Source organism: Cyprinodon tularosa, unplaced genomic scaffold, assembly GCF_016077235.1.
Source record: "Cyprinodon tularosa strain WSP-4 unplaced genomic scaffold, ASM1607723v1 ctg217, whole genome shotgun sequence".
Taxonomy (NCBI): domain Eukaryota; kingdom Metazoa; phylum Chordata; class Actinopteri; order Cyprinodontiformes; family Cyprinodontidae; genus Cyprinodon; species Cyprinodon tularosa.
In genome coordinates, this window is record NW_024038809.1 from 1,302,574 (window position 1) to 1,323,272 (window position 20,699).

Here is a 20,699-nt window from a genome sequence, read left to right on the forward strand (position 1 = left end):
CTGTGTTGTCCTGCGATGACCTGGCGACCTGTCCAAGGTGGACCCGCCTCTCACCCACTGACAGCTGGAGATAGACACCAGCACCTTTTGCCAGCCCAGCAGGGATAAGCATGACGAAGATGGATGGATGTTTGGACAAATAGCTGCTCTTATAAGAGGTGACCTGCTTTTATTAAAGAGAACATTTTTAAAGAAGAAGTCCGGTCATATTTTGAATTCAAACTTCTGAAAGAACTTCAAATATGAAATTATTCCATCCTGTTCAATAAATGATCAGTGTTTTTAATTCAGAGTAATTTTCATTTGAATGTGCTTTACTGGAGGCATCCATGTTTGTCAAAGAACACTACTGCCACCTACTGGTTAGTGACGTCACAGTGCAGTATCGGCTGTTGATCAAGTCCCAGTGCTGTATCTGGTGTTTGTCACAACGCGCTATTATCCAAGTCATCTTGAAAACATTCTTCTTCCAAATGTTGGCTACATATTACGGGTTTTTTCTCTGGCCAGAAGTTCGATGGTAAATCCTCCCTCTTCAAGTTGGCGATCCAACGACCAACCCGTCCGTGGAGGATCAGGAATCAGAAAGGTGGAATAACTCTTTTTTCCACTTTTACCCGATGTATTCCAGCATCCAGCTGCCATGCACGTGGGCATTGTCAGTTTCACTATAGCTCTGGTGAATTTCAATGGTGAAGTCCTCTGGAAATCTTCAATAATTGTTGTTGATTGCAGATGTGTCTAGTAGTTCCCATTGATTTAGCTTGTAAAGCGGGGAGAATGGCGCTAGGCTTACCGCTCCGTGACGTCACTGCTGGAAGATGGCAGGAGGGAGGGGTTACTATATTTGGGCAAAAATGGCCGCTCCCAGACTCAGTGATCGCATTGAAAATTATGTTTTTATTTTTTTTACTGATTTTTAAGTCTAAATTCATATGTATAAATAATGATCTATTGATTATTCCTTGCTGACCGGACTTTTCCTTTAAAACCTAAATTTGAACAATAAAATGTTATTGCAATATGTAAAAGTTCTTAGGTTTAAAAAAAAAAACACCTATTTCCTGGCGCTCTATCCATTGTGGCGCCTTTATAATATCCATCACATGCCTTTCAGTAAAGAGTTCTCCTTTGTTTTTTTCAGTCTGAAAATCAACCACAGTGTTTCCTCTGCTTGTATGCGCTGATCTGTACCAGATGCTGCAAACTGCTTCCTGCAGCCATGAGGTGTGAACATGGAGGGAATCAGGATCAGCCAGTTCATCTCCATGTTCTCCCTCATGCAGTAATCAGAGAGTCTGCTGCTCACAGACTAACGCTCCTCTGATGCTGTTTAACTAGGATCTTCTGCTGCTGCGGAGTCTCCACTTCCTTGCTGACCAGGCTGTTGCCGTAGGCAGCATCTTCACTCAGCACACTGCCACCATCGCTCAGGTTGAACAGGTGCTCCACTGAGTCACATTTCTCCAGGTCTGAGGCGATGGTCTGCAGGCTGGTGATGGAATCTGAGGCCGCCTGCTCAGCCTCGCATGACTCCCTCTGGCCCCAGCCGCTCTTTCTGTGCCTTTCCACCCACAGCCGTGTTTTTTCCCCATCTGCCCAGTCACTTTCTACTCCACTGACTTCCACACAGGAACTGGAGGGAAACCCTGTGGCGCCTTTAACCTCAGACTCGGCTCCCACAGGGGAGCTGCGGCCCTCGACTGAAAGTCGCCCCCTGCTGGCCACGTTCCGCCCCCTCTGAGCGTGGATCTGCTCACTGATCTGCTCCAGGTTCCTCAGCGCCAGCGAGTACCGTGTCTTTACTTTTACCACTTCCTCTTCAAGTTGCATCACTTGTGCCTTATGTTCCTGAAAACAAAAAGGAAGCTCACATCAGTTCATCCCAAACATCTGGCAAAAGTCAAGTGCAAATGTGTGACATTTAATTGAAACTTTATTTTCCACAAGAACAACAAAACCTTTGAAAAAAACAAATAAAAATTAAGTGAAATTAGAAAGAAGCTTAAGGAAAAGTTCAGGTATACTTTTTTTTTAGCTGCTCCTCCTGTTGATGAACTGACAGCAGTTAAAACCTGATATCGGCTTAAAATTTTTCTAAAACTGCTTTTTGTTTTTTCCCTGTTCCAAAAGAGAACCACGTTTTCCTCCTTTGCTTAGTTCAGATAACTTTCATTTTTTTTGTATTTCAGATATGAAAGTGCTTTGTTTTCATATGAAAAGATGAACATTTCCTAAAGCAAGTAGGAATAGCACCAAAAGATCCTGAATGTCTGATAGCTTTACGATAGCGTTACATTGAAATTCCCTCCAATTCAGTTTATTTCTGCATGACGACATGTCATCTGAAGGTGCTTTATCGAGTTCAACTGAACTCATTACACAAACACACTGGGTTAAACTGTCAGACTTCTTAAAGTCACCGACTATACAGGATTCACTCCTGGAGAAGCACGAGGAGAAGGTGGAGAGGAAAACATCTCCTCAAATAGGATGAAGAAGAAGAAGAAGCTCTCTTTGGGAGGATCTCCCGTGCTTCAGAGAGTTTCCACATGAAGGGGCAGCAAAACCACCAACAGCTGAAACCGGGCTCAGAGTCAGAGGGGTTCGAATGTCAGTGGTGGGTCAGTGGGGGCGGAGCTTATGCTTCAACCCTGAATGTTAAACAGAGACAGGCAGACTCAGATGTGCAAATCTTTTTGTGTGTTTATGTGCAGACTACAGCTGCTACTTACAATTATTTTATTATTGTCTGATCTATTGATTATTTTTTCAAGTAATGGCTTAATAAATGGATAGCCAAAGCTTTCTTAAAGATGATTTTATACAGAATTAAACCAACTGAAACTAAACTTTTCTACATGTAGAGTTCTGGATAGAACATACTTTATCTTAAAATCAAAATGTTTATATATTTGTTTTCACAGTTTTGGTATAATTACTGCTTTAAAAGGGTCATTCTGTCAGCTTGATCCATCAATCCCAGAATTAGTTGATTACTTCAATAATTGATTAATCAAGATTAATTAACTGTTTTAGCCCTAGTGTCGGCATAACTTTTCGATGGGAAAGCTTTTGGGTCATTAAAGCAATGTCTGAAGTACGTTTGGAAGATAAATTAATCATTTAAACTTTTTTTGCGGGTGTGGGGTCTGTGTGTATTCTTGTATGTAATATATTATGGCACCCACTTTCTGGAAAACAGCATGTTGTGGGGACTGACTGCTCCATGTGGGGCCCAATGCCCGGACCCCATGAGGGGTATTGCTGTTTTGGGTCAAGGGCTAGTATCAGCCAATTGAGAGCTGCTAATAAAGTTGTTAACAATCACTCTACCTTGGCCACACTGTGGTTCTACCGTTCTTATACCGAATCAAAATAGGTTTTCCTGAGCTATTTTCTGCATTTGTGCTGCTATAGGCTTAGACTGCTGGAGGACATAGGGACCCCTTTTTCATCACTCTGCTTCATTCTATCTCTATTCTCCCACTCTGCAGAATCTGTTAGTTCAACGTTCTGCTCTCTCTGCTTTTTCTCATAGTAGCTTCATCTGGTCTGTTCCTGTTTGGCTGTGACTCCATCCTGGAGAGAAATATCAGCTGTGCTGCTGCCACCAACACCTTTGTGTAGTCCTGTTTCTCTGACTGTGCTCTCTTCATCCTCTGACATGGGAGCTGGCTCGGAGCTCGTCTGCCTGGCTGTGTGTTTCCTGGACGGGGCCGCCTGTGGAGCTGGTTGACAGTTGCCTTTTGTTTCTATGCTTCATTTTCTATGTCTGCTTCTGTCTCCTTGAACCCCAGTGAGCCTCAGCAGATGGCCGCTCACACTGAGCCTGGTTATACTGGAGGTTTCTTCCTGTTATAAGGGATATTTTCCTCTCCACTGTCGCTACAAGCAGGCTTTGTCTGAGGAATTGCTAAAGGGTCAATGAGTCGATGCAATCAGCTGGTTTTACTTAGATAGAAAACTTTGAGCCAATCTGACTGGATGATCTGGTTGAATTGTCTCTATAAAATGCCTTGAGATGAAAAGCTGTGAATTGGCGTTTTAGAAACTTAATTGAATTGAAGATCATATCGTGGTTGAGGGGCTGATGATACGACCCCCCTGCAGGACCTATGAGACCCACCAGGGGAGCTGTGATCCCCAAGTTGAAGACCTTTGACTTTAGAATGTGCTAAAATACAGACTTTGAAAAACAGTCAAGTCAGAGAAAACATCCCCTGAGCTGTAAAGCCGGGACAGATTTCACTGTTAACTTACCTCCAGAATGTGATTGAACTGAGCCTTCAGCTCAAAGTAGGACTTAGACTTCAGGATGACCTTCCTCAGGGTCTTCTGCAGGGTCTGAACTCGGGTTTCTGCATCCTGACAGAGCTGAGTGACTCGCTGATGCTCCCGCTCGCTGCGAAGCCGCTCCTCCTCTGCCTCATTCACCTGAGAAGCAGAGGGAGCTCAGCTGAGCGCTGCACGGCTCAGGTCAAGTACAAACATCAACATCTCATTCCTTTCAATAAACCAGGTTCAAATTAAAACCTAGGCACCGCAGCAGCAGCAGCAGCAGCAGCCCGGCATATCCTCACAGTTTGCTTTTGTTCCAAAAATGAAAGTCATTCCATTTCATTACTTATTCATTTCACTATTGGAAAGCATAGGAAATTGTGAATACTGTTGATTGTATATTCTGTGATCCTTATCTTATTCTTATCCTTATCTTATTTTGTTGTTAACCTTCTCTTATTTTATTCTTACCCTTATCCTATTTTGTTGTTAACCTTATCTTATTCTTATCATTATCTTATTCTTAACCTTATCCTATTTTATTCTTATCCTTATCTTATTCTTAACCTTATCTTATTTTATTCTTATCCTTATCTTATTCTTAACCTTATCTTATTTTATTCTTATCCTTATCTTATTCTTAACCTTATCTTATTTTATTCTTATCCTTATCTTATTCTTATTTTATTCTTAACCTTATCTTATATTATTGTTATCCTTACCATATCTTATTCTTAACCTTATCTTATTTTATTCTTATCCTTATCTTATTCTTAACCTTATCTTATTTTATTCTTATCCTTATCTTATTCTTATTTTATTCTTAACCTTATCTTATATTATTGTTATCCTTACCATATCTTATTCTTAACCTTATCTTATTTTATTCTTATCCTTATCTTATTTTATTCTTATCCTTATCTTATTTTATTCTTATCCTTATCTTATTCTTAACCTTATCTTATTTTATTCTTAACCTTATCTTATATTATTGTTATCCTTATATTATTTTATTCTTATCCTTATCTCATTTTGTTGTTAACCTTATCTTATTTTATTCTCATACTTATCTTATCTTATTTTATTCTTATCTTATATTATTCTATCCTTAAACATCTTATTTTGTTCTTAACCTTATCTTATTTTATTCTTAACCTTATCTTATTTTATTCTTAAACATCTTATTTTGTTCTTAACCTTATCTTATTTTATTCTTAACCTTATCTTATTTTATTCTTAAACATCTTATTTTATTCTAAACTTCCCTGTTTCTGCTGGTGTGCCCCAAGGTTCTGTCCTGGGGCCCCTCCTGTTTATTATCTACATCCTCCCTCTTGGCTACATCCTCCGTAAGCATCATATCAAATTCCACTGCTACGCGGACGACACCCAGCTCTACCTTTCTACTCAGCCATCTGCCTCACTCCCACCAATCTCCCTCACCCTCTGTCTCCAAGAAATCCATTCTTGGTTCTCATCCAACTTCCTCAAATTGAATAGCTCTAAAACCGAAGTCCTCCTAATAGGCACACCTCACACTCTCTCCAAAGCTAATAACTTCTCGATTACCATCAATGATTCAACTGTCCTCCCCTCCCCTCAGGTTAAGAGTCTGGGTGTCGTCCTCGACAGCACCCTCTCCTTCCAGTCCCACATTAACAACATCACCCGGTCTGCCTACTTCCATCTGCGTAACATCTCTCGTCTCCGTCCCTCCCTCACTCCCCAAACTACCGCCATTCTTGTTCACAGTCTCATCACTTCACGCATCGATTACTGTAACTCACTTCTTTTTGGCCTTCCAAACAAGTCCCTCCAGAAACTACAGCTCCTCCAAAACTCTGCAGCACGCCTGATCACTCGGACCCCCATTTCTCATCATATCACTCCCATCCTGCAACAACTCCACTGGCTCCCCATCAAACAAAGAATCATCTTCAAACACCTCCTAACTACATTCAAGGCCCTTCACAGCTTGGCTCCATCTTACATCTCAGATCTCCTTCACGTTAAAACTCCCACCCGCTCCCTAAGATCCTCCCACTCCTTCCAGCTCTCCGTTCCCTCGGCCCGTCTGGTCACAATGGGGAACCGGGCATTTAGTCGCTCTGCTCCCCACCTCTGGAACTCCCTCCCTCCGGTTCTCCGTACTCTGGACTCCTTCCCTCTTTTCAAATCCAGACTCAAAACTTTCCTGTTCAGACAGTCCTATCCCATCTAGTTCCTACGCATCACTTCAATATTGTTCTCTTCCTTTTCTTCCTTTGGTTTTATTTTACTTTCTGCTGTTTTGTTTTCTGTGGCATCTTATGCTTGTACTTTTTAGCTCCCTGTTTTTAATGTTTTTATCTGCCTGTACAGTGTCCTTGGGTGTTGTGATAAGGCGCTTTCAAATAAAATGTATTATTATTATTATTATTATAATCCTAATCTTATTTTTTTTTATTCTTATCTTATTTTATTCTTAAATGTCTCTTATCTCATTTTATCCTTATCCTTATCTTATTTTATTCTTAAACTTACTGCTGTCTTATTTTTTCTCTTCTGTAAACGGTTGCATTGCAAGAAAAGACTTTCCTGCAAAGGATTAATGAAGTAATTCTGATGAACAGGAAATTGGAGTCACCTCAGATGTTTTTCTATTCCTAAGGATAGATGAGATATTAAGTAACTCATTCAGGATATTGCACTAAAAAGGTGGTGTTTAAGAAGCTTGATGCTTTGGTAACCTTAAGTCGTCCAGTCTGCCATGTGGTTCAGATGGAAAGACGTGAACTGAAAAAAAAAATAGCTGTAGATCTAAGGTAAACCTCAACAAACCTGGAAAACTATTGATCAAGTTAATGAGACTTCATAAAGTGGGCGTCTATGAGTACAGAGTGTTAACCCCCAAACAGATGGGGACAGAGACGCTGCAGAGGCGGAGCTGCTACCTTGGTGGTTGAGTGGTTGAGCATCTCCTGCCATGTGGGGTCCTGGTTGCTCTTGTCGGCCAGCAGTCCCTGCTCTGCCACATACACCATCTCTCTGGCAGCGGTGTGCATGGACACAGCCCTCTCATACCTCAGCGCCGCCCTCTGCGTTTCCTGTTGGGCCTTTGGGGACAAACATTGCGCCTAATCACACAACGTTCTGCAATAATAGAATAAACGTCATGCCATAAGCGGCTGTATTTATTTTTAACACTGGAGAGGACGTTTCTGGTCAGCTGGGCAGACACCCCTATCAGAATAAAGACCTAATATTATGAAAATAAAGTAATAAAATTAAGAGAATTAAGTCATCATACCACAACCCGTTTCAGAAAGAAAGCTTGGGGTTCATAGTCCTTTGCACAATCGTTGCAAAGTTCTGATACTGATAATAATTTGATGCTGGTGTCCTAAAAGACTTAATATTTCCTTATTTGTAAAACCGATGCCAAAGTATAACTTTACAAGATAATCGACATTCCTCATTTTAGGGAAAGCATTGCTTCTTAAAAGAGTTGTCATAAATTAGAACTTTATTTTCCTAATATTATGACTTTATTCTTGTAATATTGCGACTTTATAATGTAAGAACATTGTTCTCATAATGTTAAGACTTTATTCTCTTATTTAGCAAGAAGAAAAGATTTCTAGCCTGGCCCTAATATACGGAAGAGGATTGGGGCCACTGAAAAAAAAAAAAAAAAGTTAAAGCTACAGTGTGTAATAATTACAGGGATATTCAGTCAGAAATGTAATATATTATACATAACTATGTTATTTATCATCATCTACGAGCTCAGCCTCTTAACCTTAATACAGGTGCTGGTCATAAAATTAGAATATCATGAAAAAGTATATTGATTTCAGTAATTCCATTTAAAAAGTGAAACTTGTATATTATATTCATACATTACATACAAACTCATATATTTCAGATGTTTATTTTGTTTAATTTTGATGATTACAAATGACAACAAATGAAAATCTCAAATTCATCATATCAGAAAATTAGAATATTGTGAAAAGGTTCAAAATTGATGGCCCCTGGTGCCACACTCTAATCAGCTAATTAACTCAAACCACCTGCAAAAGCCTTTAAATGGTCTTTCAGTCTAGTTCTATAGACTACACAATCATGGGGAAGACTGCTGACTTGACAGTTGTCCAAAAGACGACCATCGACACCTTGCACAAGGAGGGCAAGACACAAAAGGTCATCGCTAAAGAGGCTGGCTGTTCACAGAGCTCAGTGTCCAAGCACATTAATAGAGAGGCGAAGGGAAGGAAAAGATGTGGTCGAAAAAAGTGTACAAGCAAGAGAGATAACCGCACCCTGGAGAGGATTGTGAAACAAAACCCATTCAAAAATGTGGGGGAGATTCACAAAGAGTGGACTGCAGCTGGAGTGAGTGCTTCAAGAACCACCACACACAGACGTATGAAAGACATGGGTTTCTGCTGTCGCATTCCTTGTGTCAAGCCACTCTTGAACCACAGACAGCGTCAGAAGCGTCTTGCCTGGGCTAAAGAGAAACAGGACTGGACTGCTGGTGAGTGGTCCAAAGTCATGTTCTCTGATGAAAGTAAATTTTGCATTTCCTTTGGAAATCAAGGTCCCAGAGTCTGGAGGAAAAGAAGAGAGGCACTTCATCCACGTTGCTTGAAGTCCAGTGTAAAGTTTCCACAGTCAGTGATGGTTTGGGGTGCCATGTCATCTGCTGGTGTTGGTCCATTGTGTTTTCTGAGGTCCAGGGTCAACGCAGCCACATACCAGGAAGTTTTAGAGCACTTCATGCTTCCTGCAGCTGACCAACTTTTTGGAGATGCAGATTTCATTTTCCAACAGGACTTGGCACCTGCACACAGTGCCAAAGCTACCAGTACCTGGTTGAAGGACCATGGTATCCCTGTTCTTAATTGGCCAGCAAACTCTCCTGACCTTAACCCCATAGAAAATCTATGGGGTATTGTGAAGAAGAAGATGCAATACACCAGACCCAACAATTCAGAAGAGCTAAAAGCCACTATTAGAGCAACCTGGGCTATCATAACACCTGAGCAGTGCCACAGACTGATCGACTCCATGCCACGCCGCATTGCTGCAGTAATACAGGCCAAAGGAGGCCCAACTAAATACTGAGTGCTGTACATGCTCATACTTTTCATGTTCATACTTTTCAGTTGGCCAACATTTCTATAAATCCTTTGTTTTTATTGGTCTTCAGTAATATTCTAATTTTCTGATATGATGAATTTGAGATTTTCATTTGTTGTCATTTGTAATCATCAAAATTAAACAAAATAAACATCTGAAATATATGAGTTTGTATGTAATGTATGAATATAATATACAAGTTTCCCTTTTTAAATGGAATTACTGAAATCAATCTACTTTTTCATGATATTCTAATTTTATGACCAGCACCTGTATTTGCGTTGCCTTAGAATTCGTTATTTATAATTACATAGGAGCGGGTCTGGCAGCCATGGAGGCAGACATCTTTGCGCTACGGCAGCGCAGAGCCAACAAACTAGCGATTGTGAGATCGCCAAAACGTCACAATGATGTAGAAAAAATAACGGGTATATTTATTATCTTAAGTCTACATGAAATCTATACCCTACACAGACTAATGAAATACTATCTGTAAAATTATCTATGTAAACAAACCTCATCACTTGAGAAGGTAGGTGATGCGGACGTCGTGGAAGACATTCTGTCCCATAACGCTCGCCATACTGTTGGGGGGGAGAAGCGGTGGGGGGGAGATGTTCATGTTGCTGCGGTCTGCAGTCTGACCGCTAGATGTCGCTGAAAGTTACACACTGTAGCTTTAACTGATTTTTTAATTTTATTTCAGTTTAGTATCGGAAAAAAAGTCAGAATTCTGACTTTTTTCCTCAGAATTCTGACTGAATTCTGACAATAAAAAAAGTCAGAATTCTGACTTTTTTCCTCAGAATTCTGACTGAATTCTGACAATAAAAAAAGTCAGAATTCTTAGATTAAAGTCAGAATTCTGAGAAAAAAGTCAGAATTCTGAGAAACAAAACAAAATTCTGAGATTAAAGTCAGAATTCTGAGAAACAAAACAAAATTCTGAGATTAAAGTCAGAATTCTGAGAAACAAAACAAAATTCTGAGATTAAAGTCAGAATTCTGAGAAACAAAACAAAATTCTGAGATTAAAGTCAGAATTCTGACTTTTTTACCCATACTAAACTGAAATAAAATTTAAAAATCAGTTAACTTTTTTTTTTTTAGTGGCCCTAATCCTCTTCTGTATAATACCCTAATATATACTAGTATTCTTTTATTGGCCAGTTCTATATATCATTTTATATAACTCTAATTTCCCTTGGCGTTACTAATGAATAACTGCTCTACTTCCCAACTCAACCCTCTGTTTTTCTGCATTAAATCTCTTCTAGATGTTCTCTGTTTTAGTTTCTTCACTTCTTCTTGTTCAAATTATTAAGGCAACAGTTTTTGGACTGAAACTGTTTCACTACCGTCTTTCCAGAAGTGGCTGCATGACTCTACTCGCTATGGAGTGGAGGGAAGTTTCTGTGATAGCAGCAGCCATCTTTGTGGGAAACAGTAGCTTATCTTCAGCTGGGAGGGAGGCCAGCTCTGCTTCAGGGAGATCAGAATATATTTTGGCCCTCAGGAACCACCTGACTATTAAAACCACCTTGTAAACCCCCATCTAGCCAGTTGGGTGAGGTTTGCATAATCTCCCTTTAATGGCTGAAATGCTAAAGCTGACTGAGGACAGTGGGCTGTTCAGCCATATAGAACCGGATCATCATCAGCAGCGTTTTTAGAGAATGGCTTTACTGCGTTTTCACCTCTTTAGCGAGTCTGCGGGCTTCATAGTAGGGCCTTGCTTTGTCTATGCAGGCGCCGAGCTGAGAGGCCTGAGCGTTGAGCTTCCTGGCTGAGTCAGTCAGAACTTTCCGGTAGCTGGATCGGGCATCCTGAGGGGAAACACAATAAAACCGGTGAGCCGAGCTGTGGCAGCGCAGATCTATGACAGAAGGAACCAAAGACCTCCATGTTCTCTGGTTTCAGTTGTTTTTGTTTGCTTTTTCTCTCAGTTAAAAAAATTTAATATGTGGATTAAATCATTCAGATATTAAAACCTGATTTTTCTGAAACTTTTCTGAAACTTTTTTCTGACCAGAAAAGACATGTAGAAACATGTAGAAAAGAATAATGCAGTGTAAAGATGAAGAGAAGTATTTTCAACAGTTGCTTTGCAGCATAAGGTAACAGATTTTAAGCTCCACTCAAATATAGAGGGGATAAAAAAAACAGATCCATATTTCACAGTTAAACCCTCAGTTGTTTATCCAGAAAAATTTGGACCGTCATTAATTAGATCAACATTTTCTGTTGTTCTTTTTAGGCTGCTTCTAAAGAGTGAGCTTAGATCAGAGGCGTAGCCGGAACATTTTAATAAAGGTGGCCAGGCAATAAGCAGTCTACACTGAGAGACGGCCAAACGCCGGATAGACATCAGAACCTCAGGGTCAGTCTACACTGTTCCAACAGGAAAATTAACGAGCAAAACATCCATATTTTCTAAATAAAGACAAACTATACTTTCCTACAGTCTTTGCTAACAAACAGAAGCATATTTTAAACATCCATGCAGTCTAAATTAAAGGTGCAGTGGACAAAATAGTTTCAAGTTTGAGTTCTGAGGCAAACATCTTATCCACTGTCATTACTTACCTACTTTTACCAAAATATATATAAAATTTATATTTACAGTAGCGGGCAGTGCATACAGTACATAGGCCTTCAGTGGGCACCCCTAAAATTAGTCTCCTTCTTATCTCTTGAGGTTCAAATATATATATATATATATATATATATATATATATATATATATATATATATACACAGTGTATATATATATATATATATATTTGAACCGTGTATATATATGTGTATATATACATATATATATATATACAGTGTATATATATATATATATATATTTGAACTGTGTATATATATATATATATATATATACAGTGTGTATATATATATATATATATATTTGAACTGTGTATATATATATATATATATATATATATATATATATATATATATATGTATACACTGTGTGCAGAATTATTAGGCTAATGAGTGTTTCGACCACATCATCCTTTTCATACATGTTCTACTCCAAGCTGTACAGGCTTCAAAGCCAACTACCAATTAAGTAAATCAGGTGGTGTTAATCTCTGTAAAGAGAAGGGGTGTGGCCTAATGACATCAACACCCTATATAAGGGCTCTGTTCGAAAACCTAGGACGCATCCTTAGAAGACCGGATTCGAAGGCTGATTACGTCATAGCGCGGCGCCGAGGTCTGGTCGGATTCCAAGAGTCCTCGTTATGCGGCCTTAAAATGCGTCCTTCTTTTTGCCCGATTTGAAGGACGGGTCTGATGTATCCTCGGCATTCTTGGATATCCCAGGATTCATTGCGAGACCAAGCAAGCCGTGATCAGAGGAAAGGTTACTTGGCGCCGAACAGTGGTGAAAATTGGAAGTTCAGTTTAATATAATACAACTCTGTGAATAGTTCCGTCTGAAATGAATGAAAATAGTTGTTTTAATGGTTATTGAGTCAGATATGTGGCGGTAATGTTTGATTTATCTAAAGGTTTTAATCTGTTACTGTGTAAATGGGTTTGGCTGTAATTTAAGGACAGATTCTAATATATTTGCAGGGTGGGGACTATAAATCTGATAGGATTTTTATCTTTTTATTGTTGTTTTGCACAATATGCTTAACTTTGTATTTTTTGTTGTTGAATTTTAGAGATTTTGCTGATATATTTTTTGTAAACATATTGTTTAGATTTACTTATATACAGGTGCTGGTCATAAAATTAGAATATCATGAAAAAGTAGATTGATTTCAGTAATTCCATTTAAAAAGTGAAACTTGTATATTATATTCATACATTACATACAAACTCATATATTTCAGATGTTTATTTTGTTTAATTTTGATGATTACAAATGACAACAAATGAAAATCTCAAATTCATCATATCAGAAAATTAGAATATTACTGAAGACCAATAAAAACAAAGGATTTATAGAAATGTTGGCCAACTGAAAAGTATGAACATGAAAAGTATGAGCATGTACAGCACTCAGTATTTAGTTGGGCCTCCTTTGGCCTGTATTACTGCAGCAATGCGGCGTGGCATGGAGTCGATCAGTCTGTGGCACTGCTCAGGTGTTATGATAGCCCAGGTTGCTCTAATAGTGGCTTTTAGCTCTTCTGAATTGTTGGGTCTGGTGTATTGCATCTTCTTCTTCACAATACCCCATAGATTTTCTATGGGGTTAAGGTCAGGAGAGTTTGCTGGCCAATTAAGAACAGGGATACCATGGTCCTTCAACCAGGTACTGGTAGCTTTGGCACTGTGTGCAGGTGCCAAGTCCTGTTGGAAAATGAAATCTGCATCTCCAAAAAGTTGGTCAGCTGCAGGAAGCATGAAGTGCTCTAAAACTTCCTGGTATGTGGCTGCGTTGACCCTGGACCTCAGAAAACACAATGGACCAACACCAGCAGATGACATGGCACCCCAAACCATCACTGACTGTGGAAACTTTACACTGGACTTCAAGCAACGTGGATGAAGTGCCTCTCTTCTTTTCCTCCAGACTCTGGGACCTTGATTTCCAAAGGAAATGCAAAATTTACTTTCATCAGAGAACATGGCTTTGGACCACTCACTAGCAGTCCAGTCCTGTTTCTCTTTAGCCCAGGCAAGACGCTTCTGACGCTGTCTGTGGTTCAAGAGTGGCTTGACACAAGGAATGCGACAGCAGAAACCCATGTCTTTCATACGTCTGTGTGTGGTGGTTCTTGAAGCACTCACTCCAGCTGCAGTCCACTCTTTGTGAATCTCCCCCACATTTTTGAAGGGGTTTTGTTTCACAATCCTCTCCAGGGTGCGGTTATCTCTCTTGCTTGTACACTTTTTTCGACCACATCTTTTCCTTCCCTTCGCCTCTCTATTAATGTGCTTGGACACTGAGCTCTGTGAACAGCCAGCCTCTTTAGCGATGACCTTTTGTGTCTTGCCCTCCTTGTGCAAGGTGTCGATGGTCGTCTTTTGGACAACTGTCAAGTCAGCAGTCTTCCCCATGATTGTGTAGCCTATAGAACTAGACTGAAAGACCATTTAAAGGCTTTTGCAGGTGGTTTGAGTTAATTAGCTGATTAGAGTGTGGCACCAGGGGCCATCAATTTTGAACCTTTTCACAATATTCTAATTTTCTGATATGATGAATTTGAGATTTTCATTTGTTGTCATTTGTAATCATCAAAATTAAACAAAATAAACATCTGAAATATATGAGTTTGTATGTAATGTATGAATATAATATACAAGTTTCACTTTTTAAATGGAATTACTGAAATCAATCTACTTTTTCATGATATTCTAATTTTATGACCAGCACCTGTATTTCTACCCCTTTTATAGAATAGAATAGAAAATCCCTTTATTGTCCCACAATGGGAAAATTTACAGCAGCAGAAAGATTATTGAAAATGGTCACACAAATGAGGACCTTAGAAAAATGTATAAGAATAACATAATAGGGAAGAGTTATAATATAAACAATAAAATACTGTAAAGTGTTTTAACAATATAAAACTGGGGAATAAATAACCAATATGCAGCTATGGACATTTTTACAGTAATGGATATTTGAAAATAGCAGCAGCATCAGAGATGTGCAGAATGACAGCAGCAGGTTATTTAACTGACTAAGGTTTCTATCATTACATTTGATTTGATTTGTTCCTGCTCCCGGTGGTTGGAACCTTTATTCCACTCTGGATTCTTGTGAGTGTAGTCTTTGTTCACTTCACAATAAAAAAGAAATAAATAAACAGTTTTGAAAACTTCTGTATTCATTCTTTTCCTGCTTTGTGTGTCAACGTTCACGGTTGCTAAGCAACAGAGCATACGGCGGTAAAACCCGCCAAAGGGTAGACCTGGTCGAATTCACAGCCTAAACTCTTCCGGTCTCCTTATTTTCAAGGACTTCGAAGGATCCAGTCTAGATAGGCCGCGTCCTTGGAGGACCCGTCCTAGGTTTTCGAACAGAGCCAAGGTGTGCTTAATTATTAGGCAACTTCCTTTCCTTTGGCAAAATGGGTCAGAAAAGAGATTTGCCAGACTGTGAAAAGTCAAAAATGGTCAGATGTCTTTCAGAAGGGAGAAGCAGTTTGGAAACATCCAAGCTTTTGAAGCGGGATCATCGCACAATCAAGCGGTTCATGGCAAATGGCCAACAGGGCAGCAAGAAGCGTGAAAGAAAACATGCGTTTTCTTTTTTCACTGTTGAAAGGGAGTTTTTCTTCTCCACTGTTGCTACAAGCATGCTTAGTGTGAGGGATTGCTGAAGAGTCAATGAGTCGATGCAATCAACTGGTTTTCTTTAGATAGAAAACTTTGAATGAATCTGACTGGATGATCTGGTTGAACTGGAAAGAGCCTTGAGATGACAAGATGTGAATTGGCGCTATAGAAATAAACTGAATTGAATTAAATACTATATAACCACAGCTTTGCAACATTTACACCATCAATAGCAGTTCAGATTCAATATGCATCTAATTACCAGATAAAATGGAGCATAAAGGATTATTATAAATTATATCACACACCAGAGATGCTGATTATTTATTTATAAAATCCATCCTTCTGTCTTTGTGCAGAATCTTAATATCTCCATTATCAGCCATTGAAGCCAGAAAAACTTTGAACAGAAGCAAATCTAAAATACAAATTGTCGCTAGCTGATCTTAGCTGTAAACATTTTGCCCTCACTGACCAATCAGGGGACAGAAAATGCTAGCGTAAGGGGTGGGCCCTCCAGCTGGCCCTGTGGGGCAAATCTGAAATCTGATTGGTTGAAGAAAACGTTCCTTGCTAACATTATTAAGGTACACCAGTTAGGTGTATTAAGCTATGGGCAGATTTGATTGACTAAGGCTGAAATCTGATAGGAATAAAAATATAGAAAGCACATCATTTTAATGGGAGCAGTGAAGCCAATAGAAACGCTACAACATTAGGAGAACGGATTGCTTGAAATAAATTAATACAAGTGGAAAGAATAAAATTAAAGTTTAGGTTGTGAAAGCAGGTCATCGTTTCTGATTTATTTTAGGCCAGTAGTGAAGGTTTTGAAAGCCCCGACTGATATTTACATGTAGTATCTACATTAAATGGATTATTAAAGCTACAGTGTGTAATAGTTACAGGGATATACAGTCAGAAATGTAATATATTATACATAGCTATGTTATTTATCATCATCTACGAGCTCAGCCTCTTAACCTTAATATTTGCGTTGCCTTAGAATTCGTTATTTATAATTACATAGGAGCGGGTCTCGCAGCCATGGAGGCAGACATCTTTGCGCTACGGCAGCGCAGAGGCAACAAACTAGCGATTGCGAGATCGCCCATTACGCTCGAAAGTAACTACGGCAAGTTGAGAGAGATGAACTGAGACGGTACTGAACAATAGATGGCAGTATTAAAATGATCTATGTAAACAAACCTCATCACTTTAGAAGGTAGGTGATGCGGACGTCGTGGAAGACATTTTGACCCGTAACGCTCGCCGTACTGTTGGGGGGGAGAAGCGGTGGGGGGAGATGTTCATGTTGCTGCAGTCTACAGTCTGACCGCTAGATGTCGCTAAAAGTTACACACTGTAGCTTTAAGTTATTATTAAAATAGTTATTTATCTCCCATTTCACTGAAGACTCTTAGATGACTTGCAGAGACATAATTTTCTCATAATCTAGTTCTGAAAAGAGCAGGAATTCTGTATTTATCATCTTTAATGTTAGTATACTGATGTGCATAATTAACTACGGTGTTTTTGTGGTCAAGTAATTGTTAATATATGAAAAATATTAATGTTAAATAAAGCAGTATTACAGCTGCCACGGTCTGTATTAAGCCGGTCATACACTGTGCGAGTTTTTTTCAATCGTTGCACGCAGCTACAGCTCGCACTGTACGAGGAAACCACAGGATTTCCTCGTACAGCTCACAGCTCATCATGTTTGTTCTCACACAGTGCGACCTGACGCTCTGATGCGATCTACCTGCTCAAACTGTACGTCTAAAAACCACGTCGGACTCAGGTCCGCAGTGAGATGGCGCTACTCAGACTCGTCTATCTGGAGGCCAAGCGGCCAGAAGAGGAATATGAAGCTCACTAGAGTGAAACGCGCTGCCTTGGTAATTTGTTCAATTTTGTGCTGAAAGCCCTAAAAAGAAAAGGAGACGACGTATTTGGACAAAGACATGGCTGAGCTAACGTGGCTACTACGGTCTGTCAGTTTGACAGAAAGAACTCCATTTCACTCATTGCCCCCCCCCCCCCCCGACATGCTGCTGGGTTTTCATCTGAGAGGAAGAAGAAGAAGAGTCTTTGTTTTCCCACCTTATGTCGGCTGACTGAATTTCAAACATGTTTGATTTTCTCCTGATTCCTGATGGGCAGGTGGTCGTGAGAGGCTGATCGCCCCTAGTTACCCCCTGTACACTACACCACGCATGATCAGGCTGAACGCCCTATCGAAAAATTCTTGCAGGACTGGAAAGTCGGCCAAAAAAGGGCAAAAAATTGTACAGTGTATGCCTGGCTTTAGAAGGAAAAAATGCACAGGTAGCCAATGATTGGCTAAGGGTGGCCATGGCCCCCCATCTAGCTCCGGCCCTGGGTTAGATTACTGAGAATGGAGGTCTACAGATGGGCACAGGAACTGATCTATCCGGTTACATGTTCTTATAGAACTTGGAGGGAGTGGATTATTGCAGGTGTTGGGGGTCTGGTCCAGTGGGTTTGAAGGTCTAACCCAGGTGGTTATCCTCCAGGAAGGAGCAGCAGCCTGTTGACATGAGCTCCAGTAGAGAAATAAGAGGAAACTATGCAGTGATTCATGTTTTCTCCAAACATGGTACCACTGGGTCCACCAGCAGCAGCTCCCCTGGATGTGCTTCACCGGAAGTCGGTGATCCAGGTGCAGCCTGCTAAGCCCCGCCCCCCTGGAAGGAAGCAGCTGTGACAGAAACTACCTAAACCTGTAAAGTTTCTGAAAAGCACCGGTCCAGAGCTTACTGGTTAAACTGGGAGAGTAAGAAGAAAGCTTCCTCACATCCAGCTGCAGCTCCAGTCTGTTGATCTCCTCACTGGCCAAGTTCAGCCGCTCCAGCTCCTCCTGAGGAAACAAAATGAGATGTGCTTCAATGATAAACACAGAAATTAGCCATGAATTAAAAGCTCTCTGGTTGAGGACATGCAGGCTGCAGCATCTATAAACAAGGAGGGACTTTGTTCAACATTAACCTGCAGCAAAAGAAAGGATTCCATACCTGGATCCTGGGATCCAGTTCCTCCTCATGTTTGCTCGCCTCTTCCTTCGGATCGGGATCCAGCGCCTCTTCCTTCGGATCGGGATCCAGCGCCTCTTCCTTCGGATCGGGATCCAGCGGCTCTTCCTTCGGATCGGGATCCAGCGGCTCTTCCTCCTCAGCCGCCCTCCTCCCCCCGCTGTGATCGCCCCCTGCAGCGGACTGAAACATCTCGGCGCTCACCTTTCCCTTCCCATCACCCCGGGCCTCACCGCCGCTAAAGATCGGGTTGGGATCTCGGAGAATTTCACGCGAGATCGGAGCCTCCACGAGCGGCGGCGCGTGGCTGGCCCCGTGCTTTGCATACGTCCATGTTTGTGTTGCTTCTTCCCAGTCTGTCATCTTCATTTCTCCTCATTCTCACGCGATAACAGATCAAAAAGTTATAATATATAATCTGTAATTGTTGTCATCGCGTTTTGCGGAAGCCAATAATTTAAATAAAGTTATAAAATTGAAGTTAGAAGCAACACAATGATGCGGGGACAATAAATCAACTATTAAATCATTGTTTAATGATGCTGTGACAGAAAAAAAAAATCAGAAGACTCATTTATAGTTTTCTGTTATAGATAGGGAATATAAGGGAGCTTAAAATGAAGCATATGGCTCACTGCCCAGGGCAGAACAACATGGGGGGCGGCTCTGATCACTCAGAGGAGGTGATGAATTGTTTCCACTTGGTTCCAATTTATACTTTTTAATCCTTTAGAGCAGGAGTCACCAACCTTTACAATGCTGAGAGCTACTTTATGGATACTGAGCACTGATCTCTATTTATTCACCAGATTGCTGATTGCCCGTTGGCAGCATGGGCTTGAAGTGAAGCCACTGGCCGCCATATTGGTACTCCCTAGTTAGACCGGTCACAATTTAAACAATATGTGCACTACAGCATCAAACGACAGAGATGTTCTCATTTTCAAAGGGACTTAAGACTTTTAAAAAATAAAGATAAATTTATCACTTTGATACACACTGGCAGTTTCATAGCATCTGTAGATTAATGTAACTTATAATAGAAAAATAGGCCCATCACATTGCATAGTCATTATGAAGTCAATTAAGTCTATACATCATGTATTATAATATATTATACAAATCCTTCAAAATATAATTAATATATGTACATGTATTGGTTACATTGCTATGGTGATAGTAGTACAAGTACATGTCTGTTAATGCTGTATTTTCCTATTTGCAGATGTTGCATGCATGATGCCATATACTTTTGTGCATTTGTCTTTAAAGATGTTTGATTTGCTTTTTTCCCCTTAATATAACATGCAATATATTTCAGCACATGACTTTTTCAAATGAGAAATACAACAAAAACTACAGCATCATCCGCTTAAGAATTACTTCATTGACAATGACTTTCTATTTCCTCTACTTTCTATTTTCTAACATTAGACCCAATGTCAATGGCTAACTCAGACAATGTCTTCTAGTCAGTCTGAGAAAGCCAGACTAATGTTAGTCTGCAGACTATACTATAGGATCCATCGGCTATAGATGGATTTATTGCTTAGTTCATCCACTGACTGGGAAATTACCTGTGGAACGTCTTCCTGCAGCTGGAAAACTGCTGGTTTTAGCAGCCAAATGCCACACATGAGGGCGTTTTTACTGCGCCTCCGTGGGAGAGGGGAGTACCAGTATGGTGGCCGGTGGCTTCAGTTTTTTCGGGGAATCAGCAATCCAGTGAATAAATAGAGATCAGTGGTACTGAGTCATAGTAAGGTCTACCAATGCTGAACTATGAGCTGGAGGAGTCAGTGTCCACGTAAACTTCATCCAAAATAGATATAAACTTTGTTTCTTTGAATTTCCAATTTTCTATTACATATTGTCATTTGGAAATCACCATAAATGCTTAGATGATATCAATGAAATATGATATAAAATGTTCTATAAATGCTTAAAAAAGAACAGAATCTAATATAGTTTCCAAACTTA

At 40.1% G+C, this 20,699-nt stretch overlaps 1 protein-coding gene across 2 annotated transcripts; it reads right to left on the bottom strand.

Annotated features, from left to right (window-relative positions):
- Positions 1–962: 962 nt before the first annotated feature.
- On the bottom strand, positions 963–19,601 carry sh3bp5lb (SH3-binding domain protein 5-like, b). Of its 2 annotated transcripts, XM_038285898.1 has the most exons (7): positions 18,795–19,601; positions 18,702–18,740; positions 18,485–18,547; positions 11,106–11,234; positions 7,215–7,376; positions 4,264–4,437; positions 963–1,851 (listed from the first exon to the last, which is right to left on the bottom strand). In XM_038285898.1, exons 1-7 carry the CDS (start codon positions 19,086–19,088, stop codon positions 1,306–1,308), a joined length of 1,407 nt encoding a protein of 468 aa, XP_038141826.1. In that variant the 5' UTR covers positions 19,089–19,601; the 3' UTR covers positions 963–1,305. The 2 variants fall into 2 exon arrangements, with proteins under 2 accessions (XP_038141826.1, XP_038141825.1); XM_038285897.1 differs by having other exon boundaries at positions 964–1,851; positions 18,702–19,600.
- Positions 19,602–20,699: the final 1,098 nt, after the last annotated feature.

Excerpts from the sequence above, each read along its gene's own strand:
- sh3bp5lb (XM_038285897.1), bottom strand. The coding sequence starts at position 19,088 with ATGAAGATGACAGACTGGGAAGAAGCAACACAAACATGGACGTATGCA. Across the intron at positions 18,548-18,701 it reads AACTGGATCCCAGGATCCAG|GAGGAGCTGGAGCGGCTGAA; the intron begins GTATGGAATCCT and ends TTGTTTCCTCAG. Across the intron at positions 7,377-11,105 it reads CCCGCAGACTCGCTAAAGAG|GCCCAACAGGAAACGCAGAG; the intron begins GTGAAAACGCAG and ends TTGTCCCCAAAG.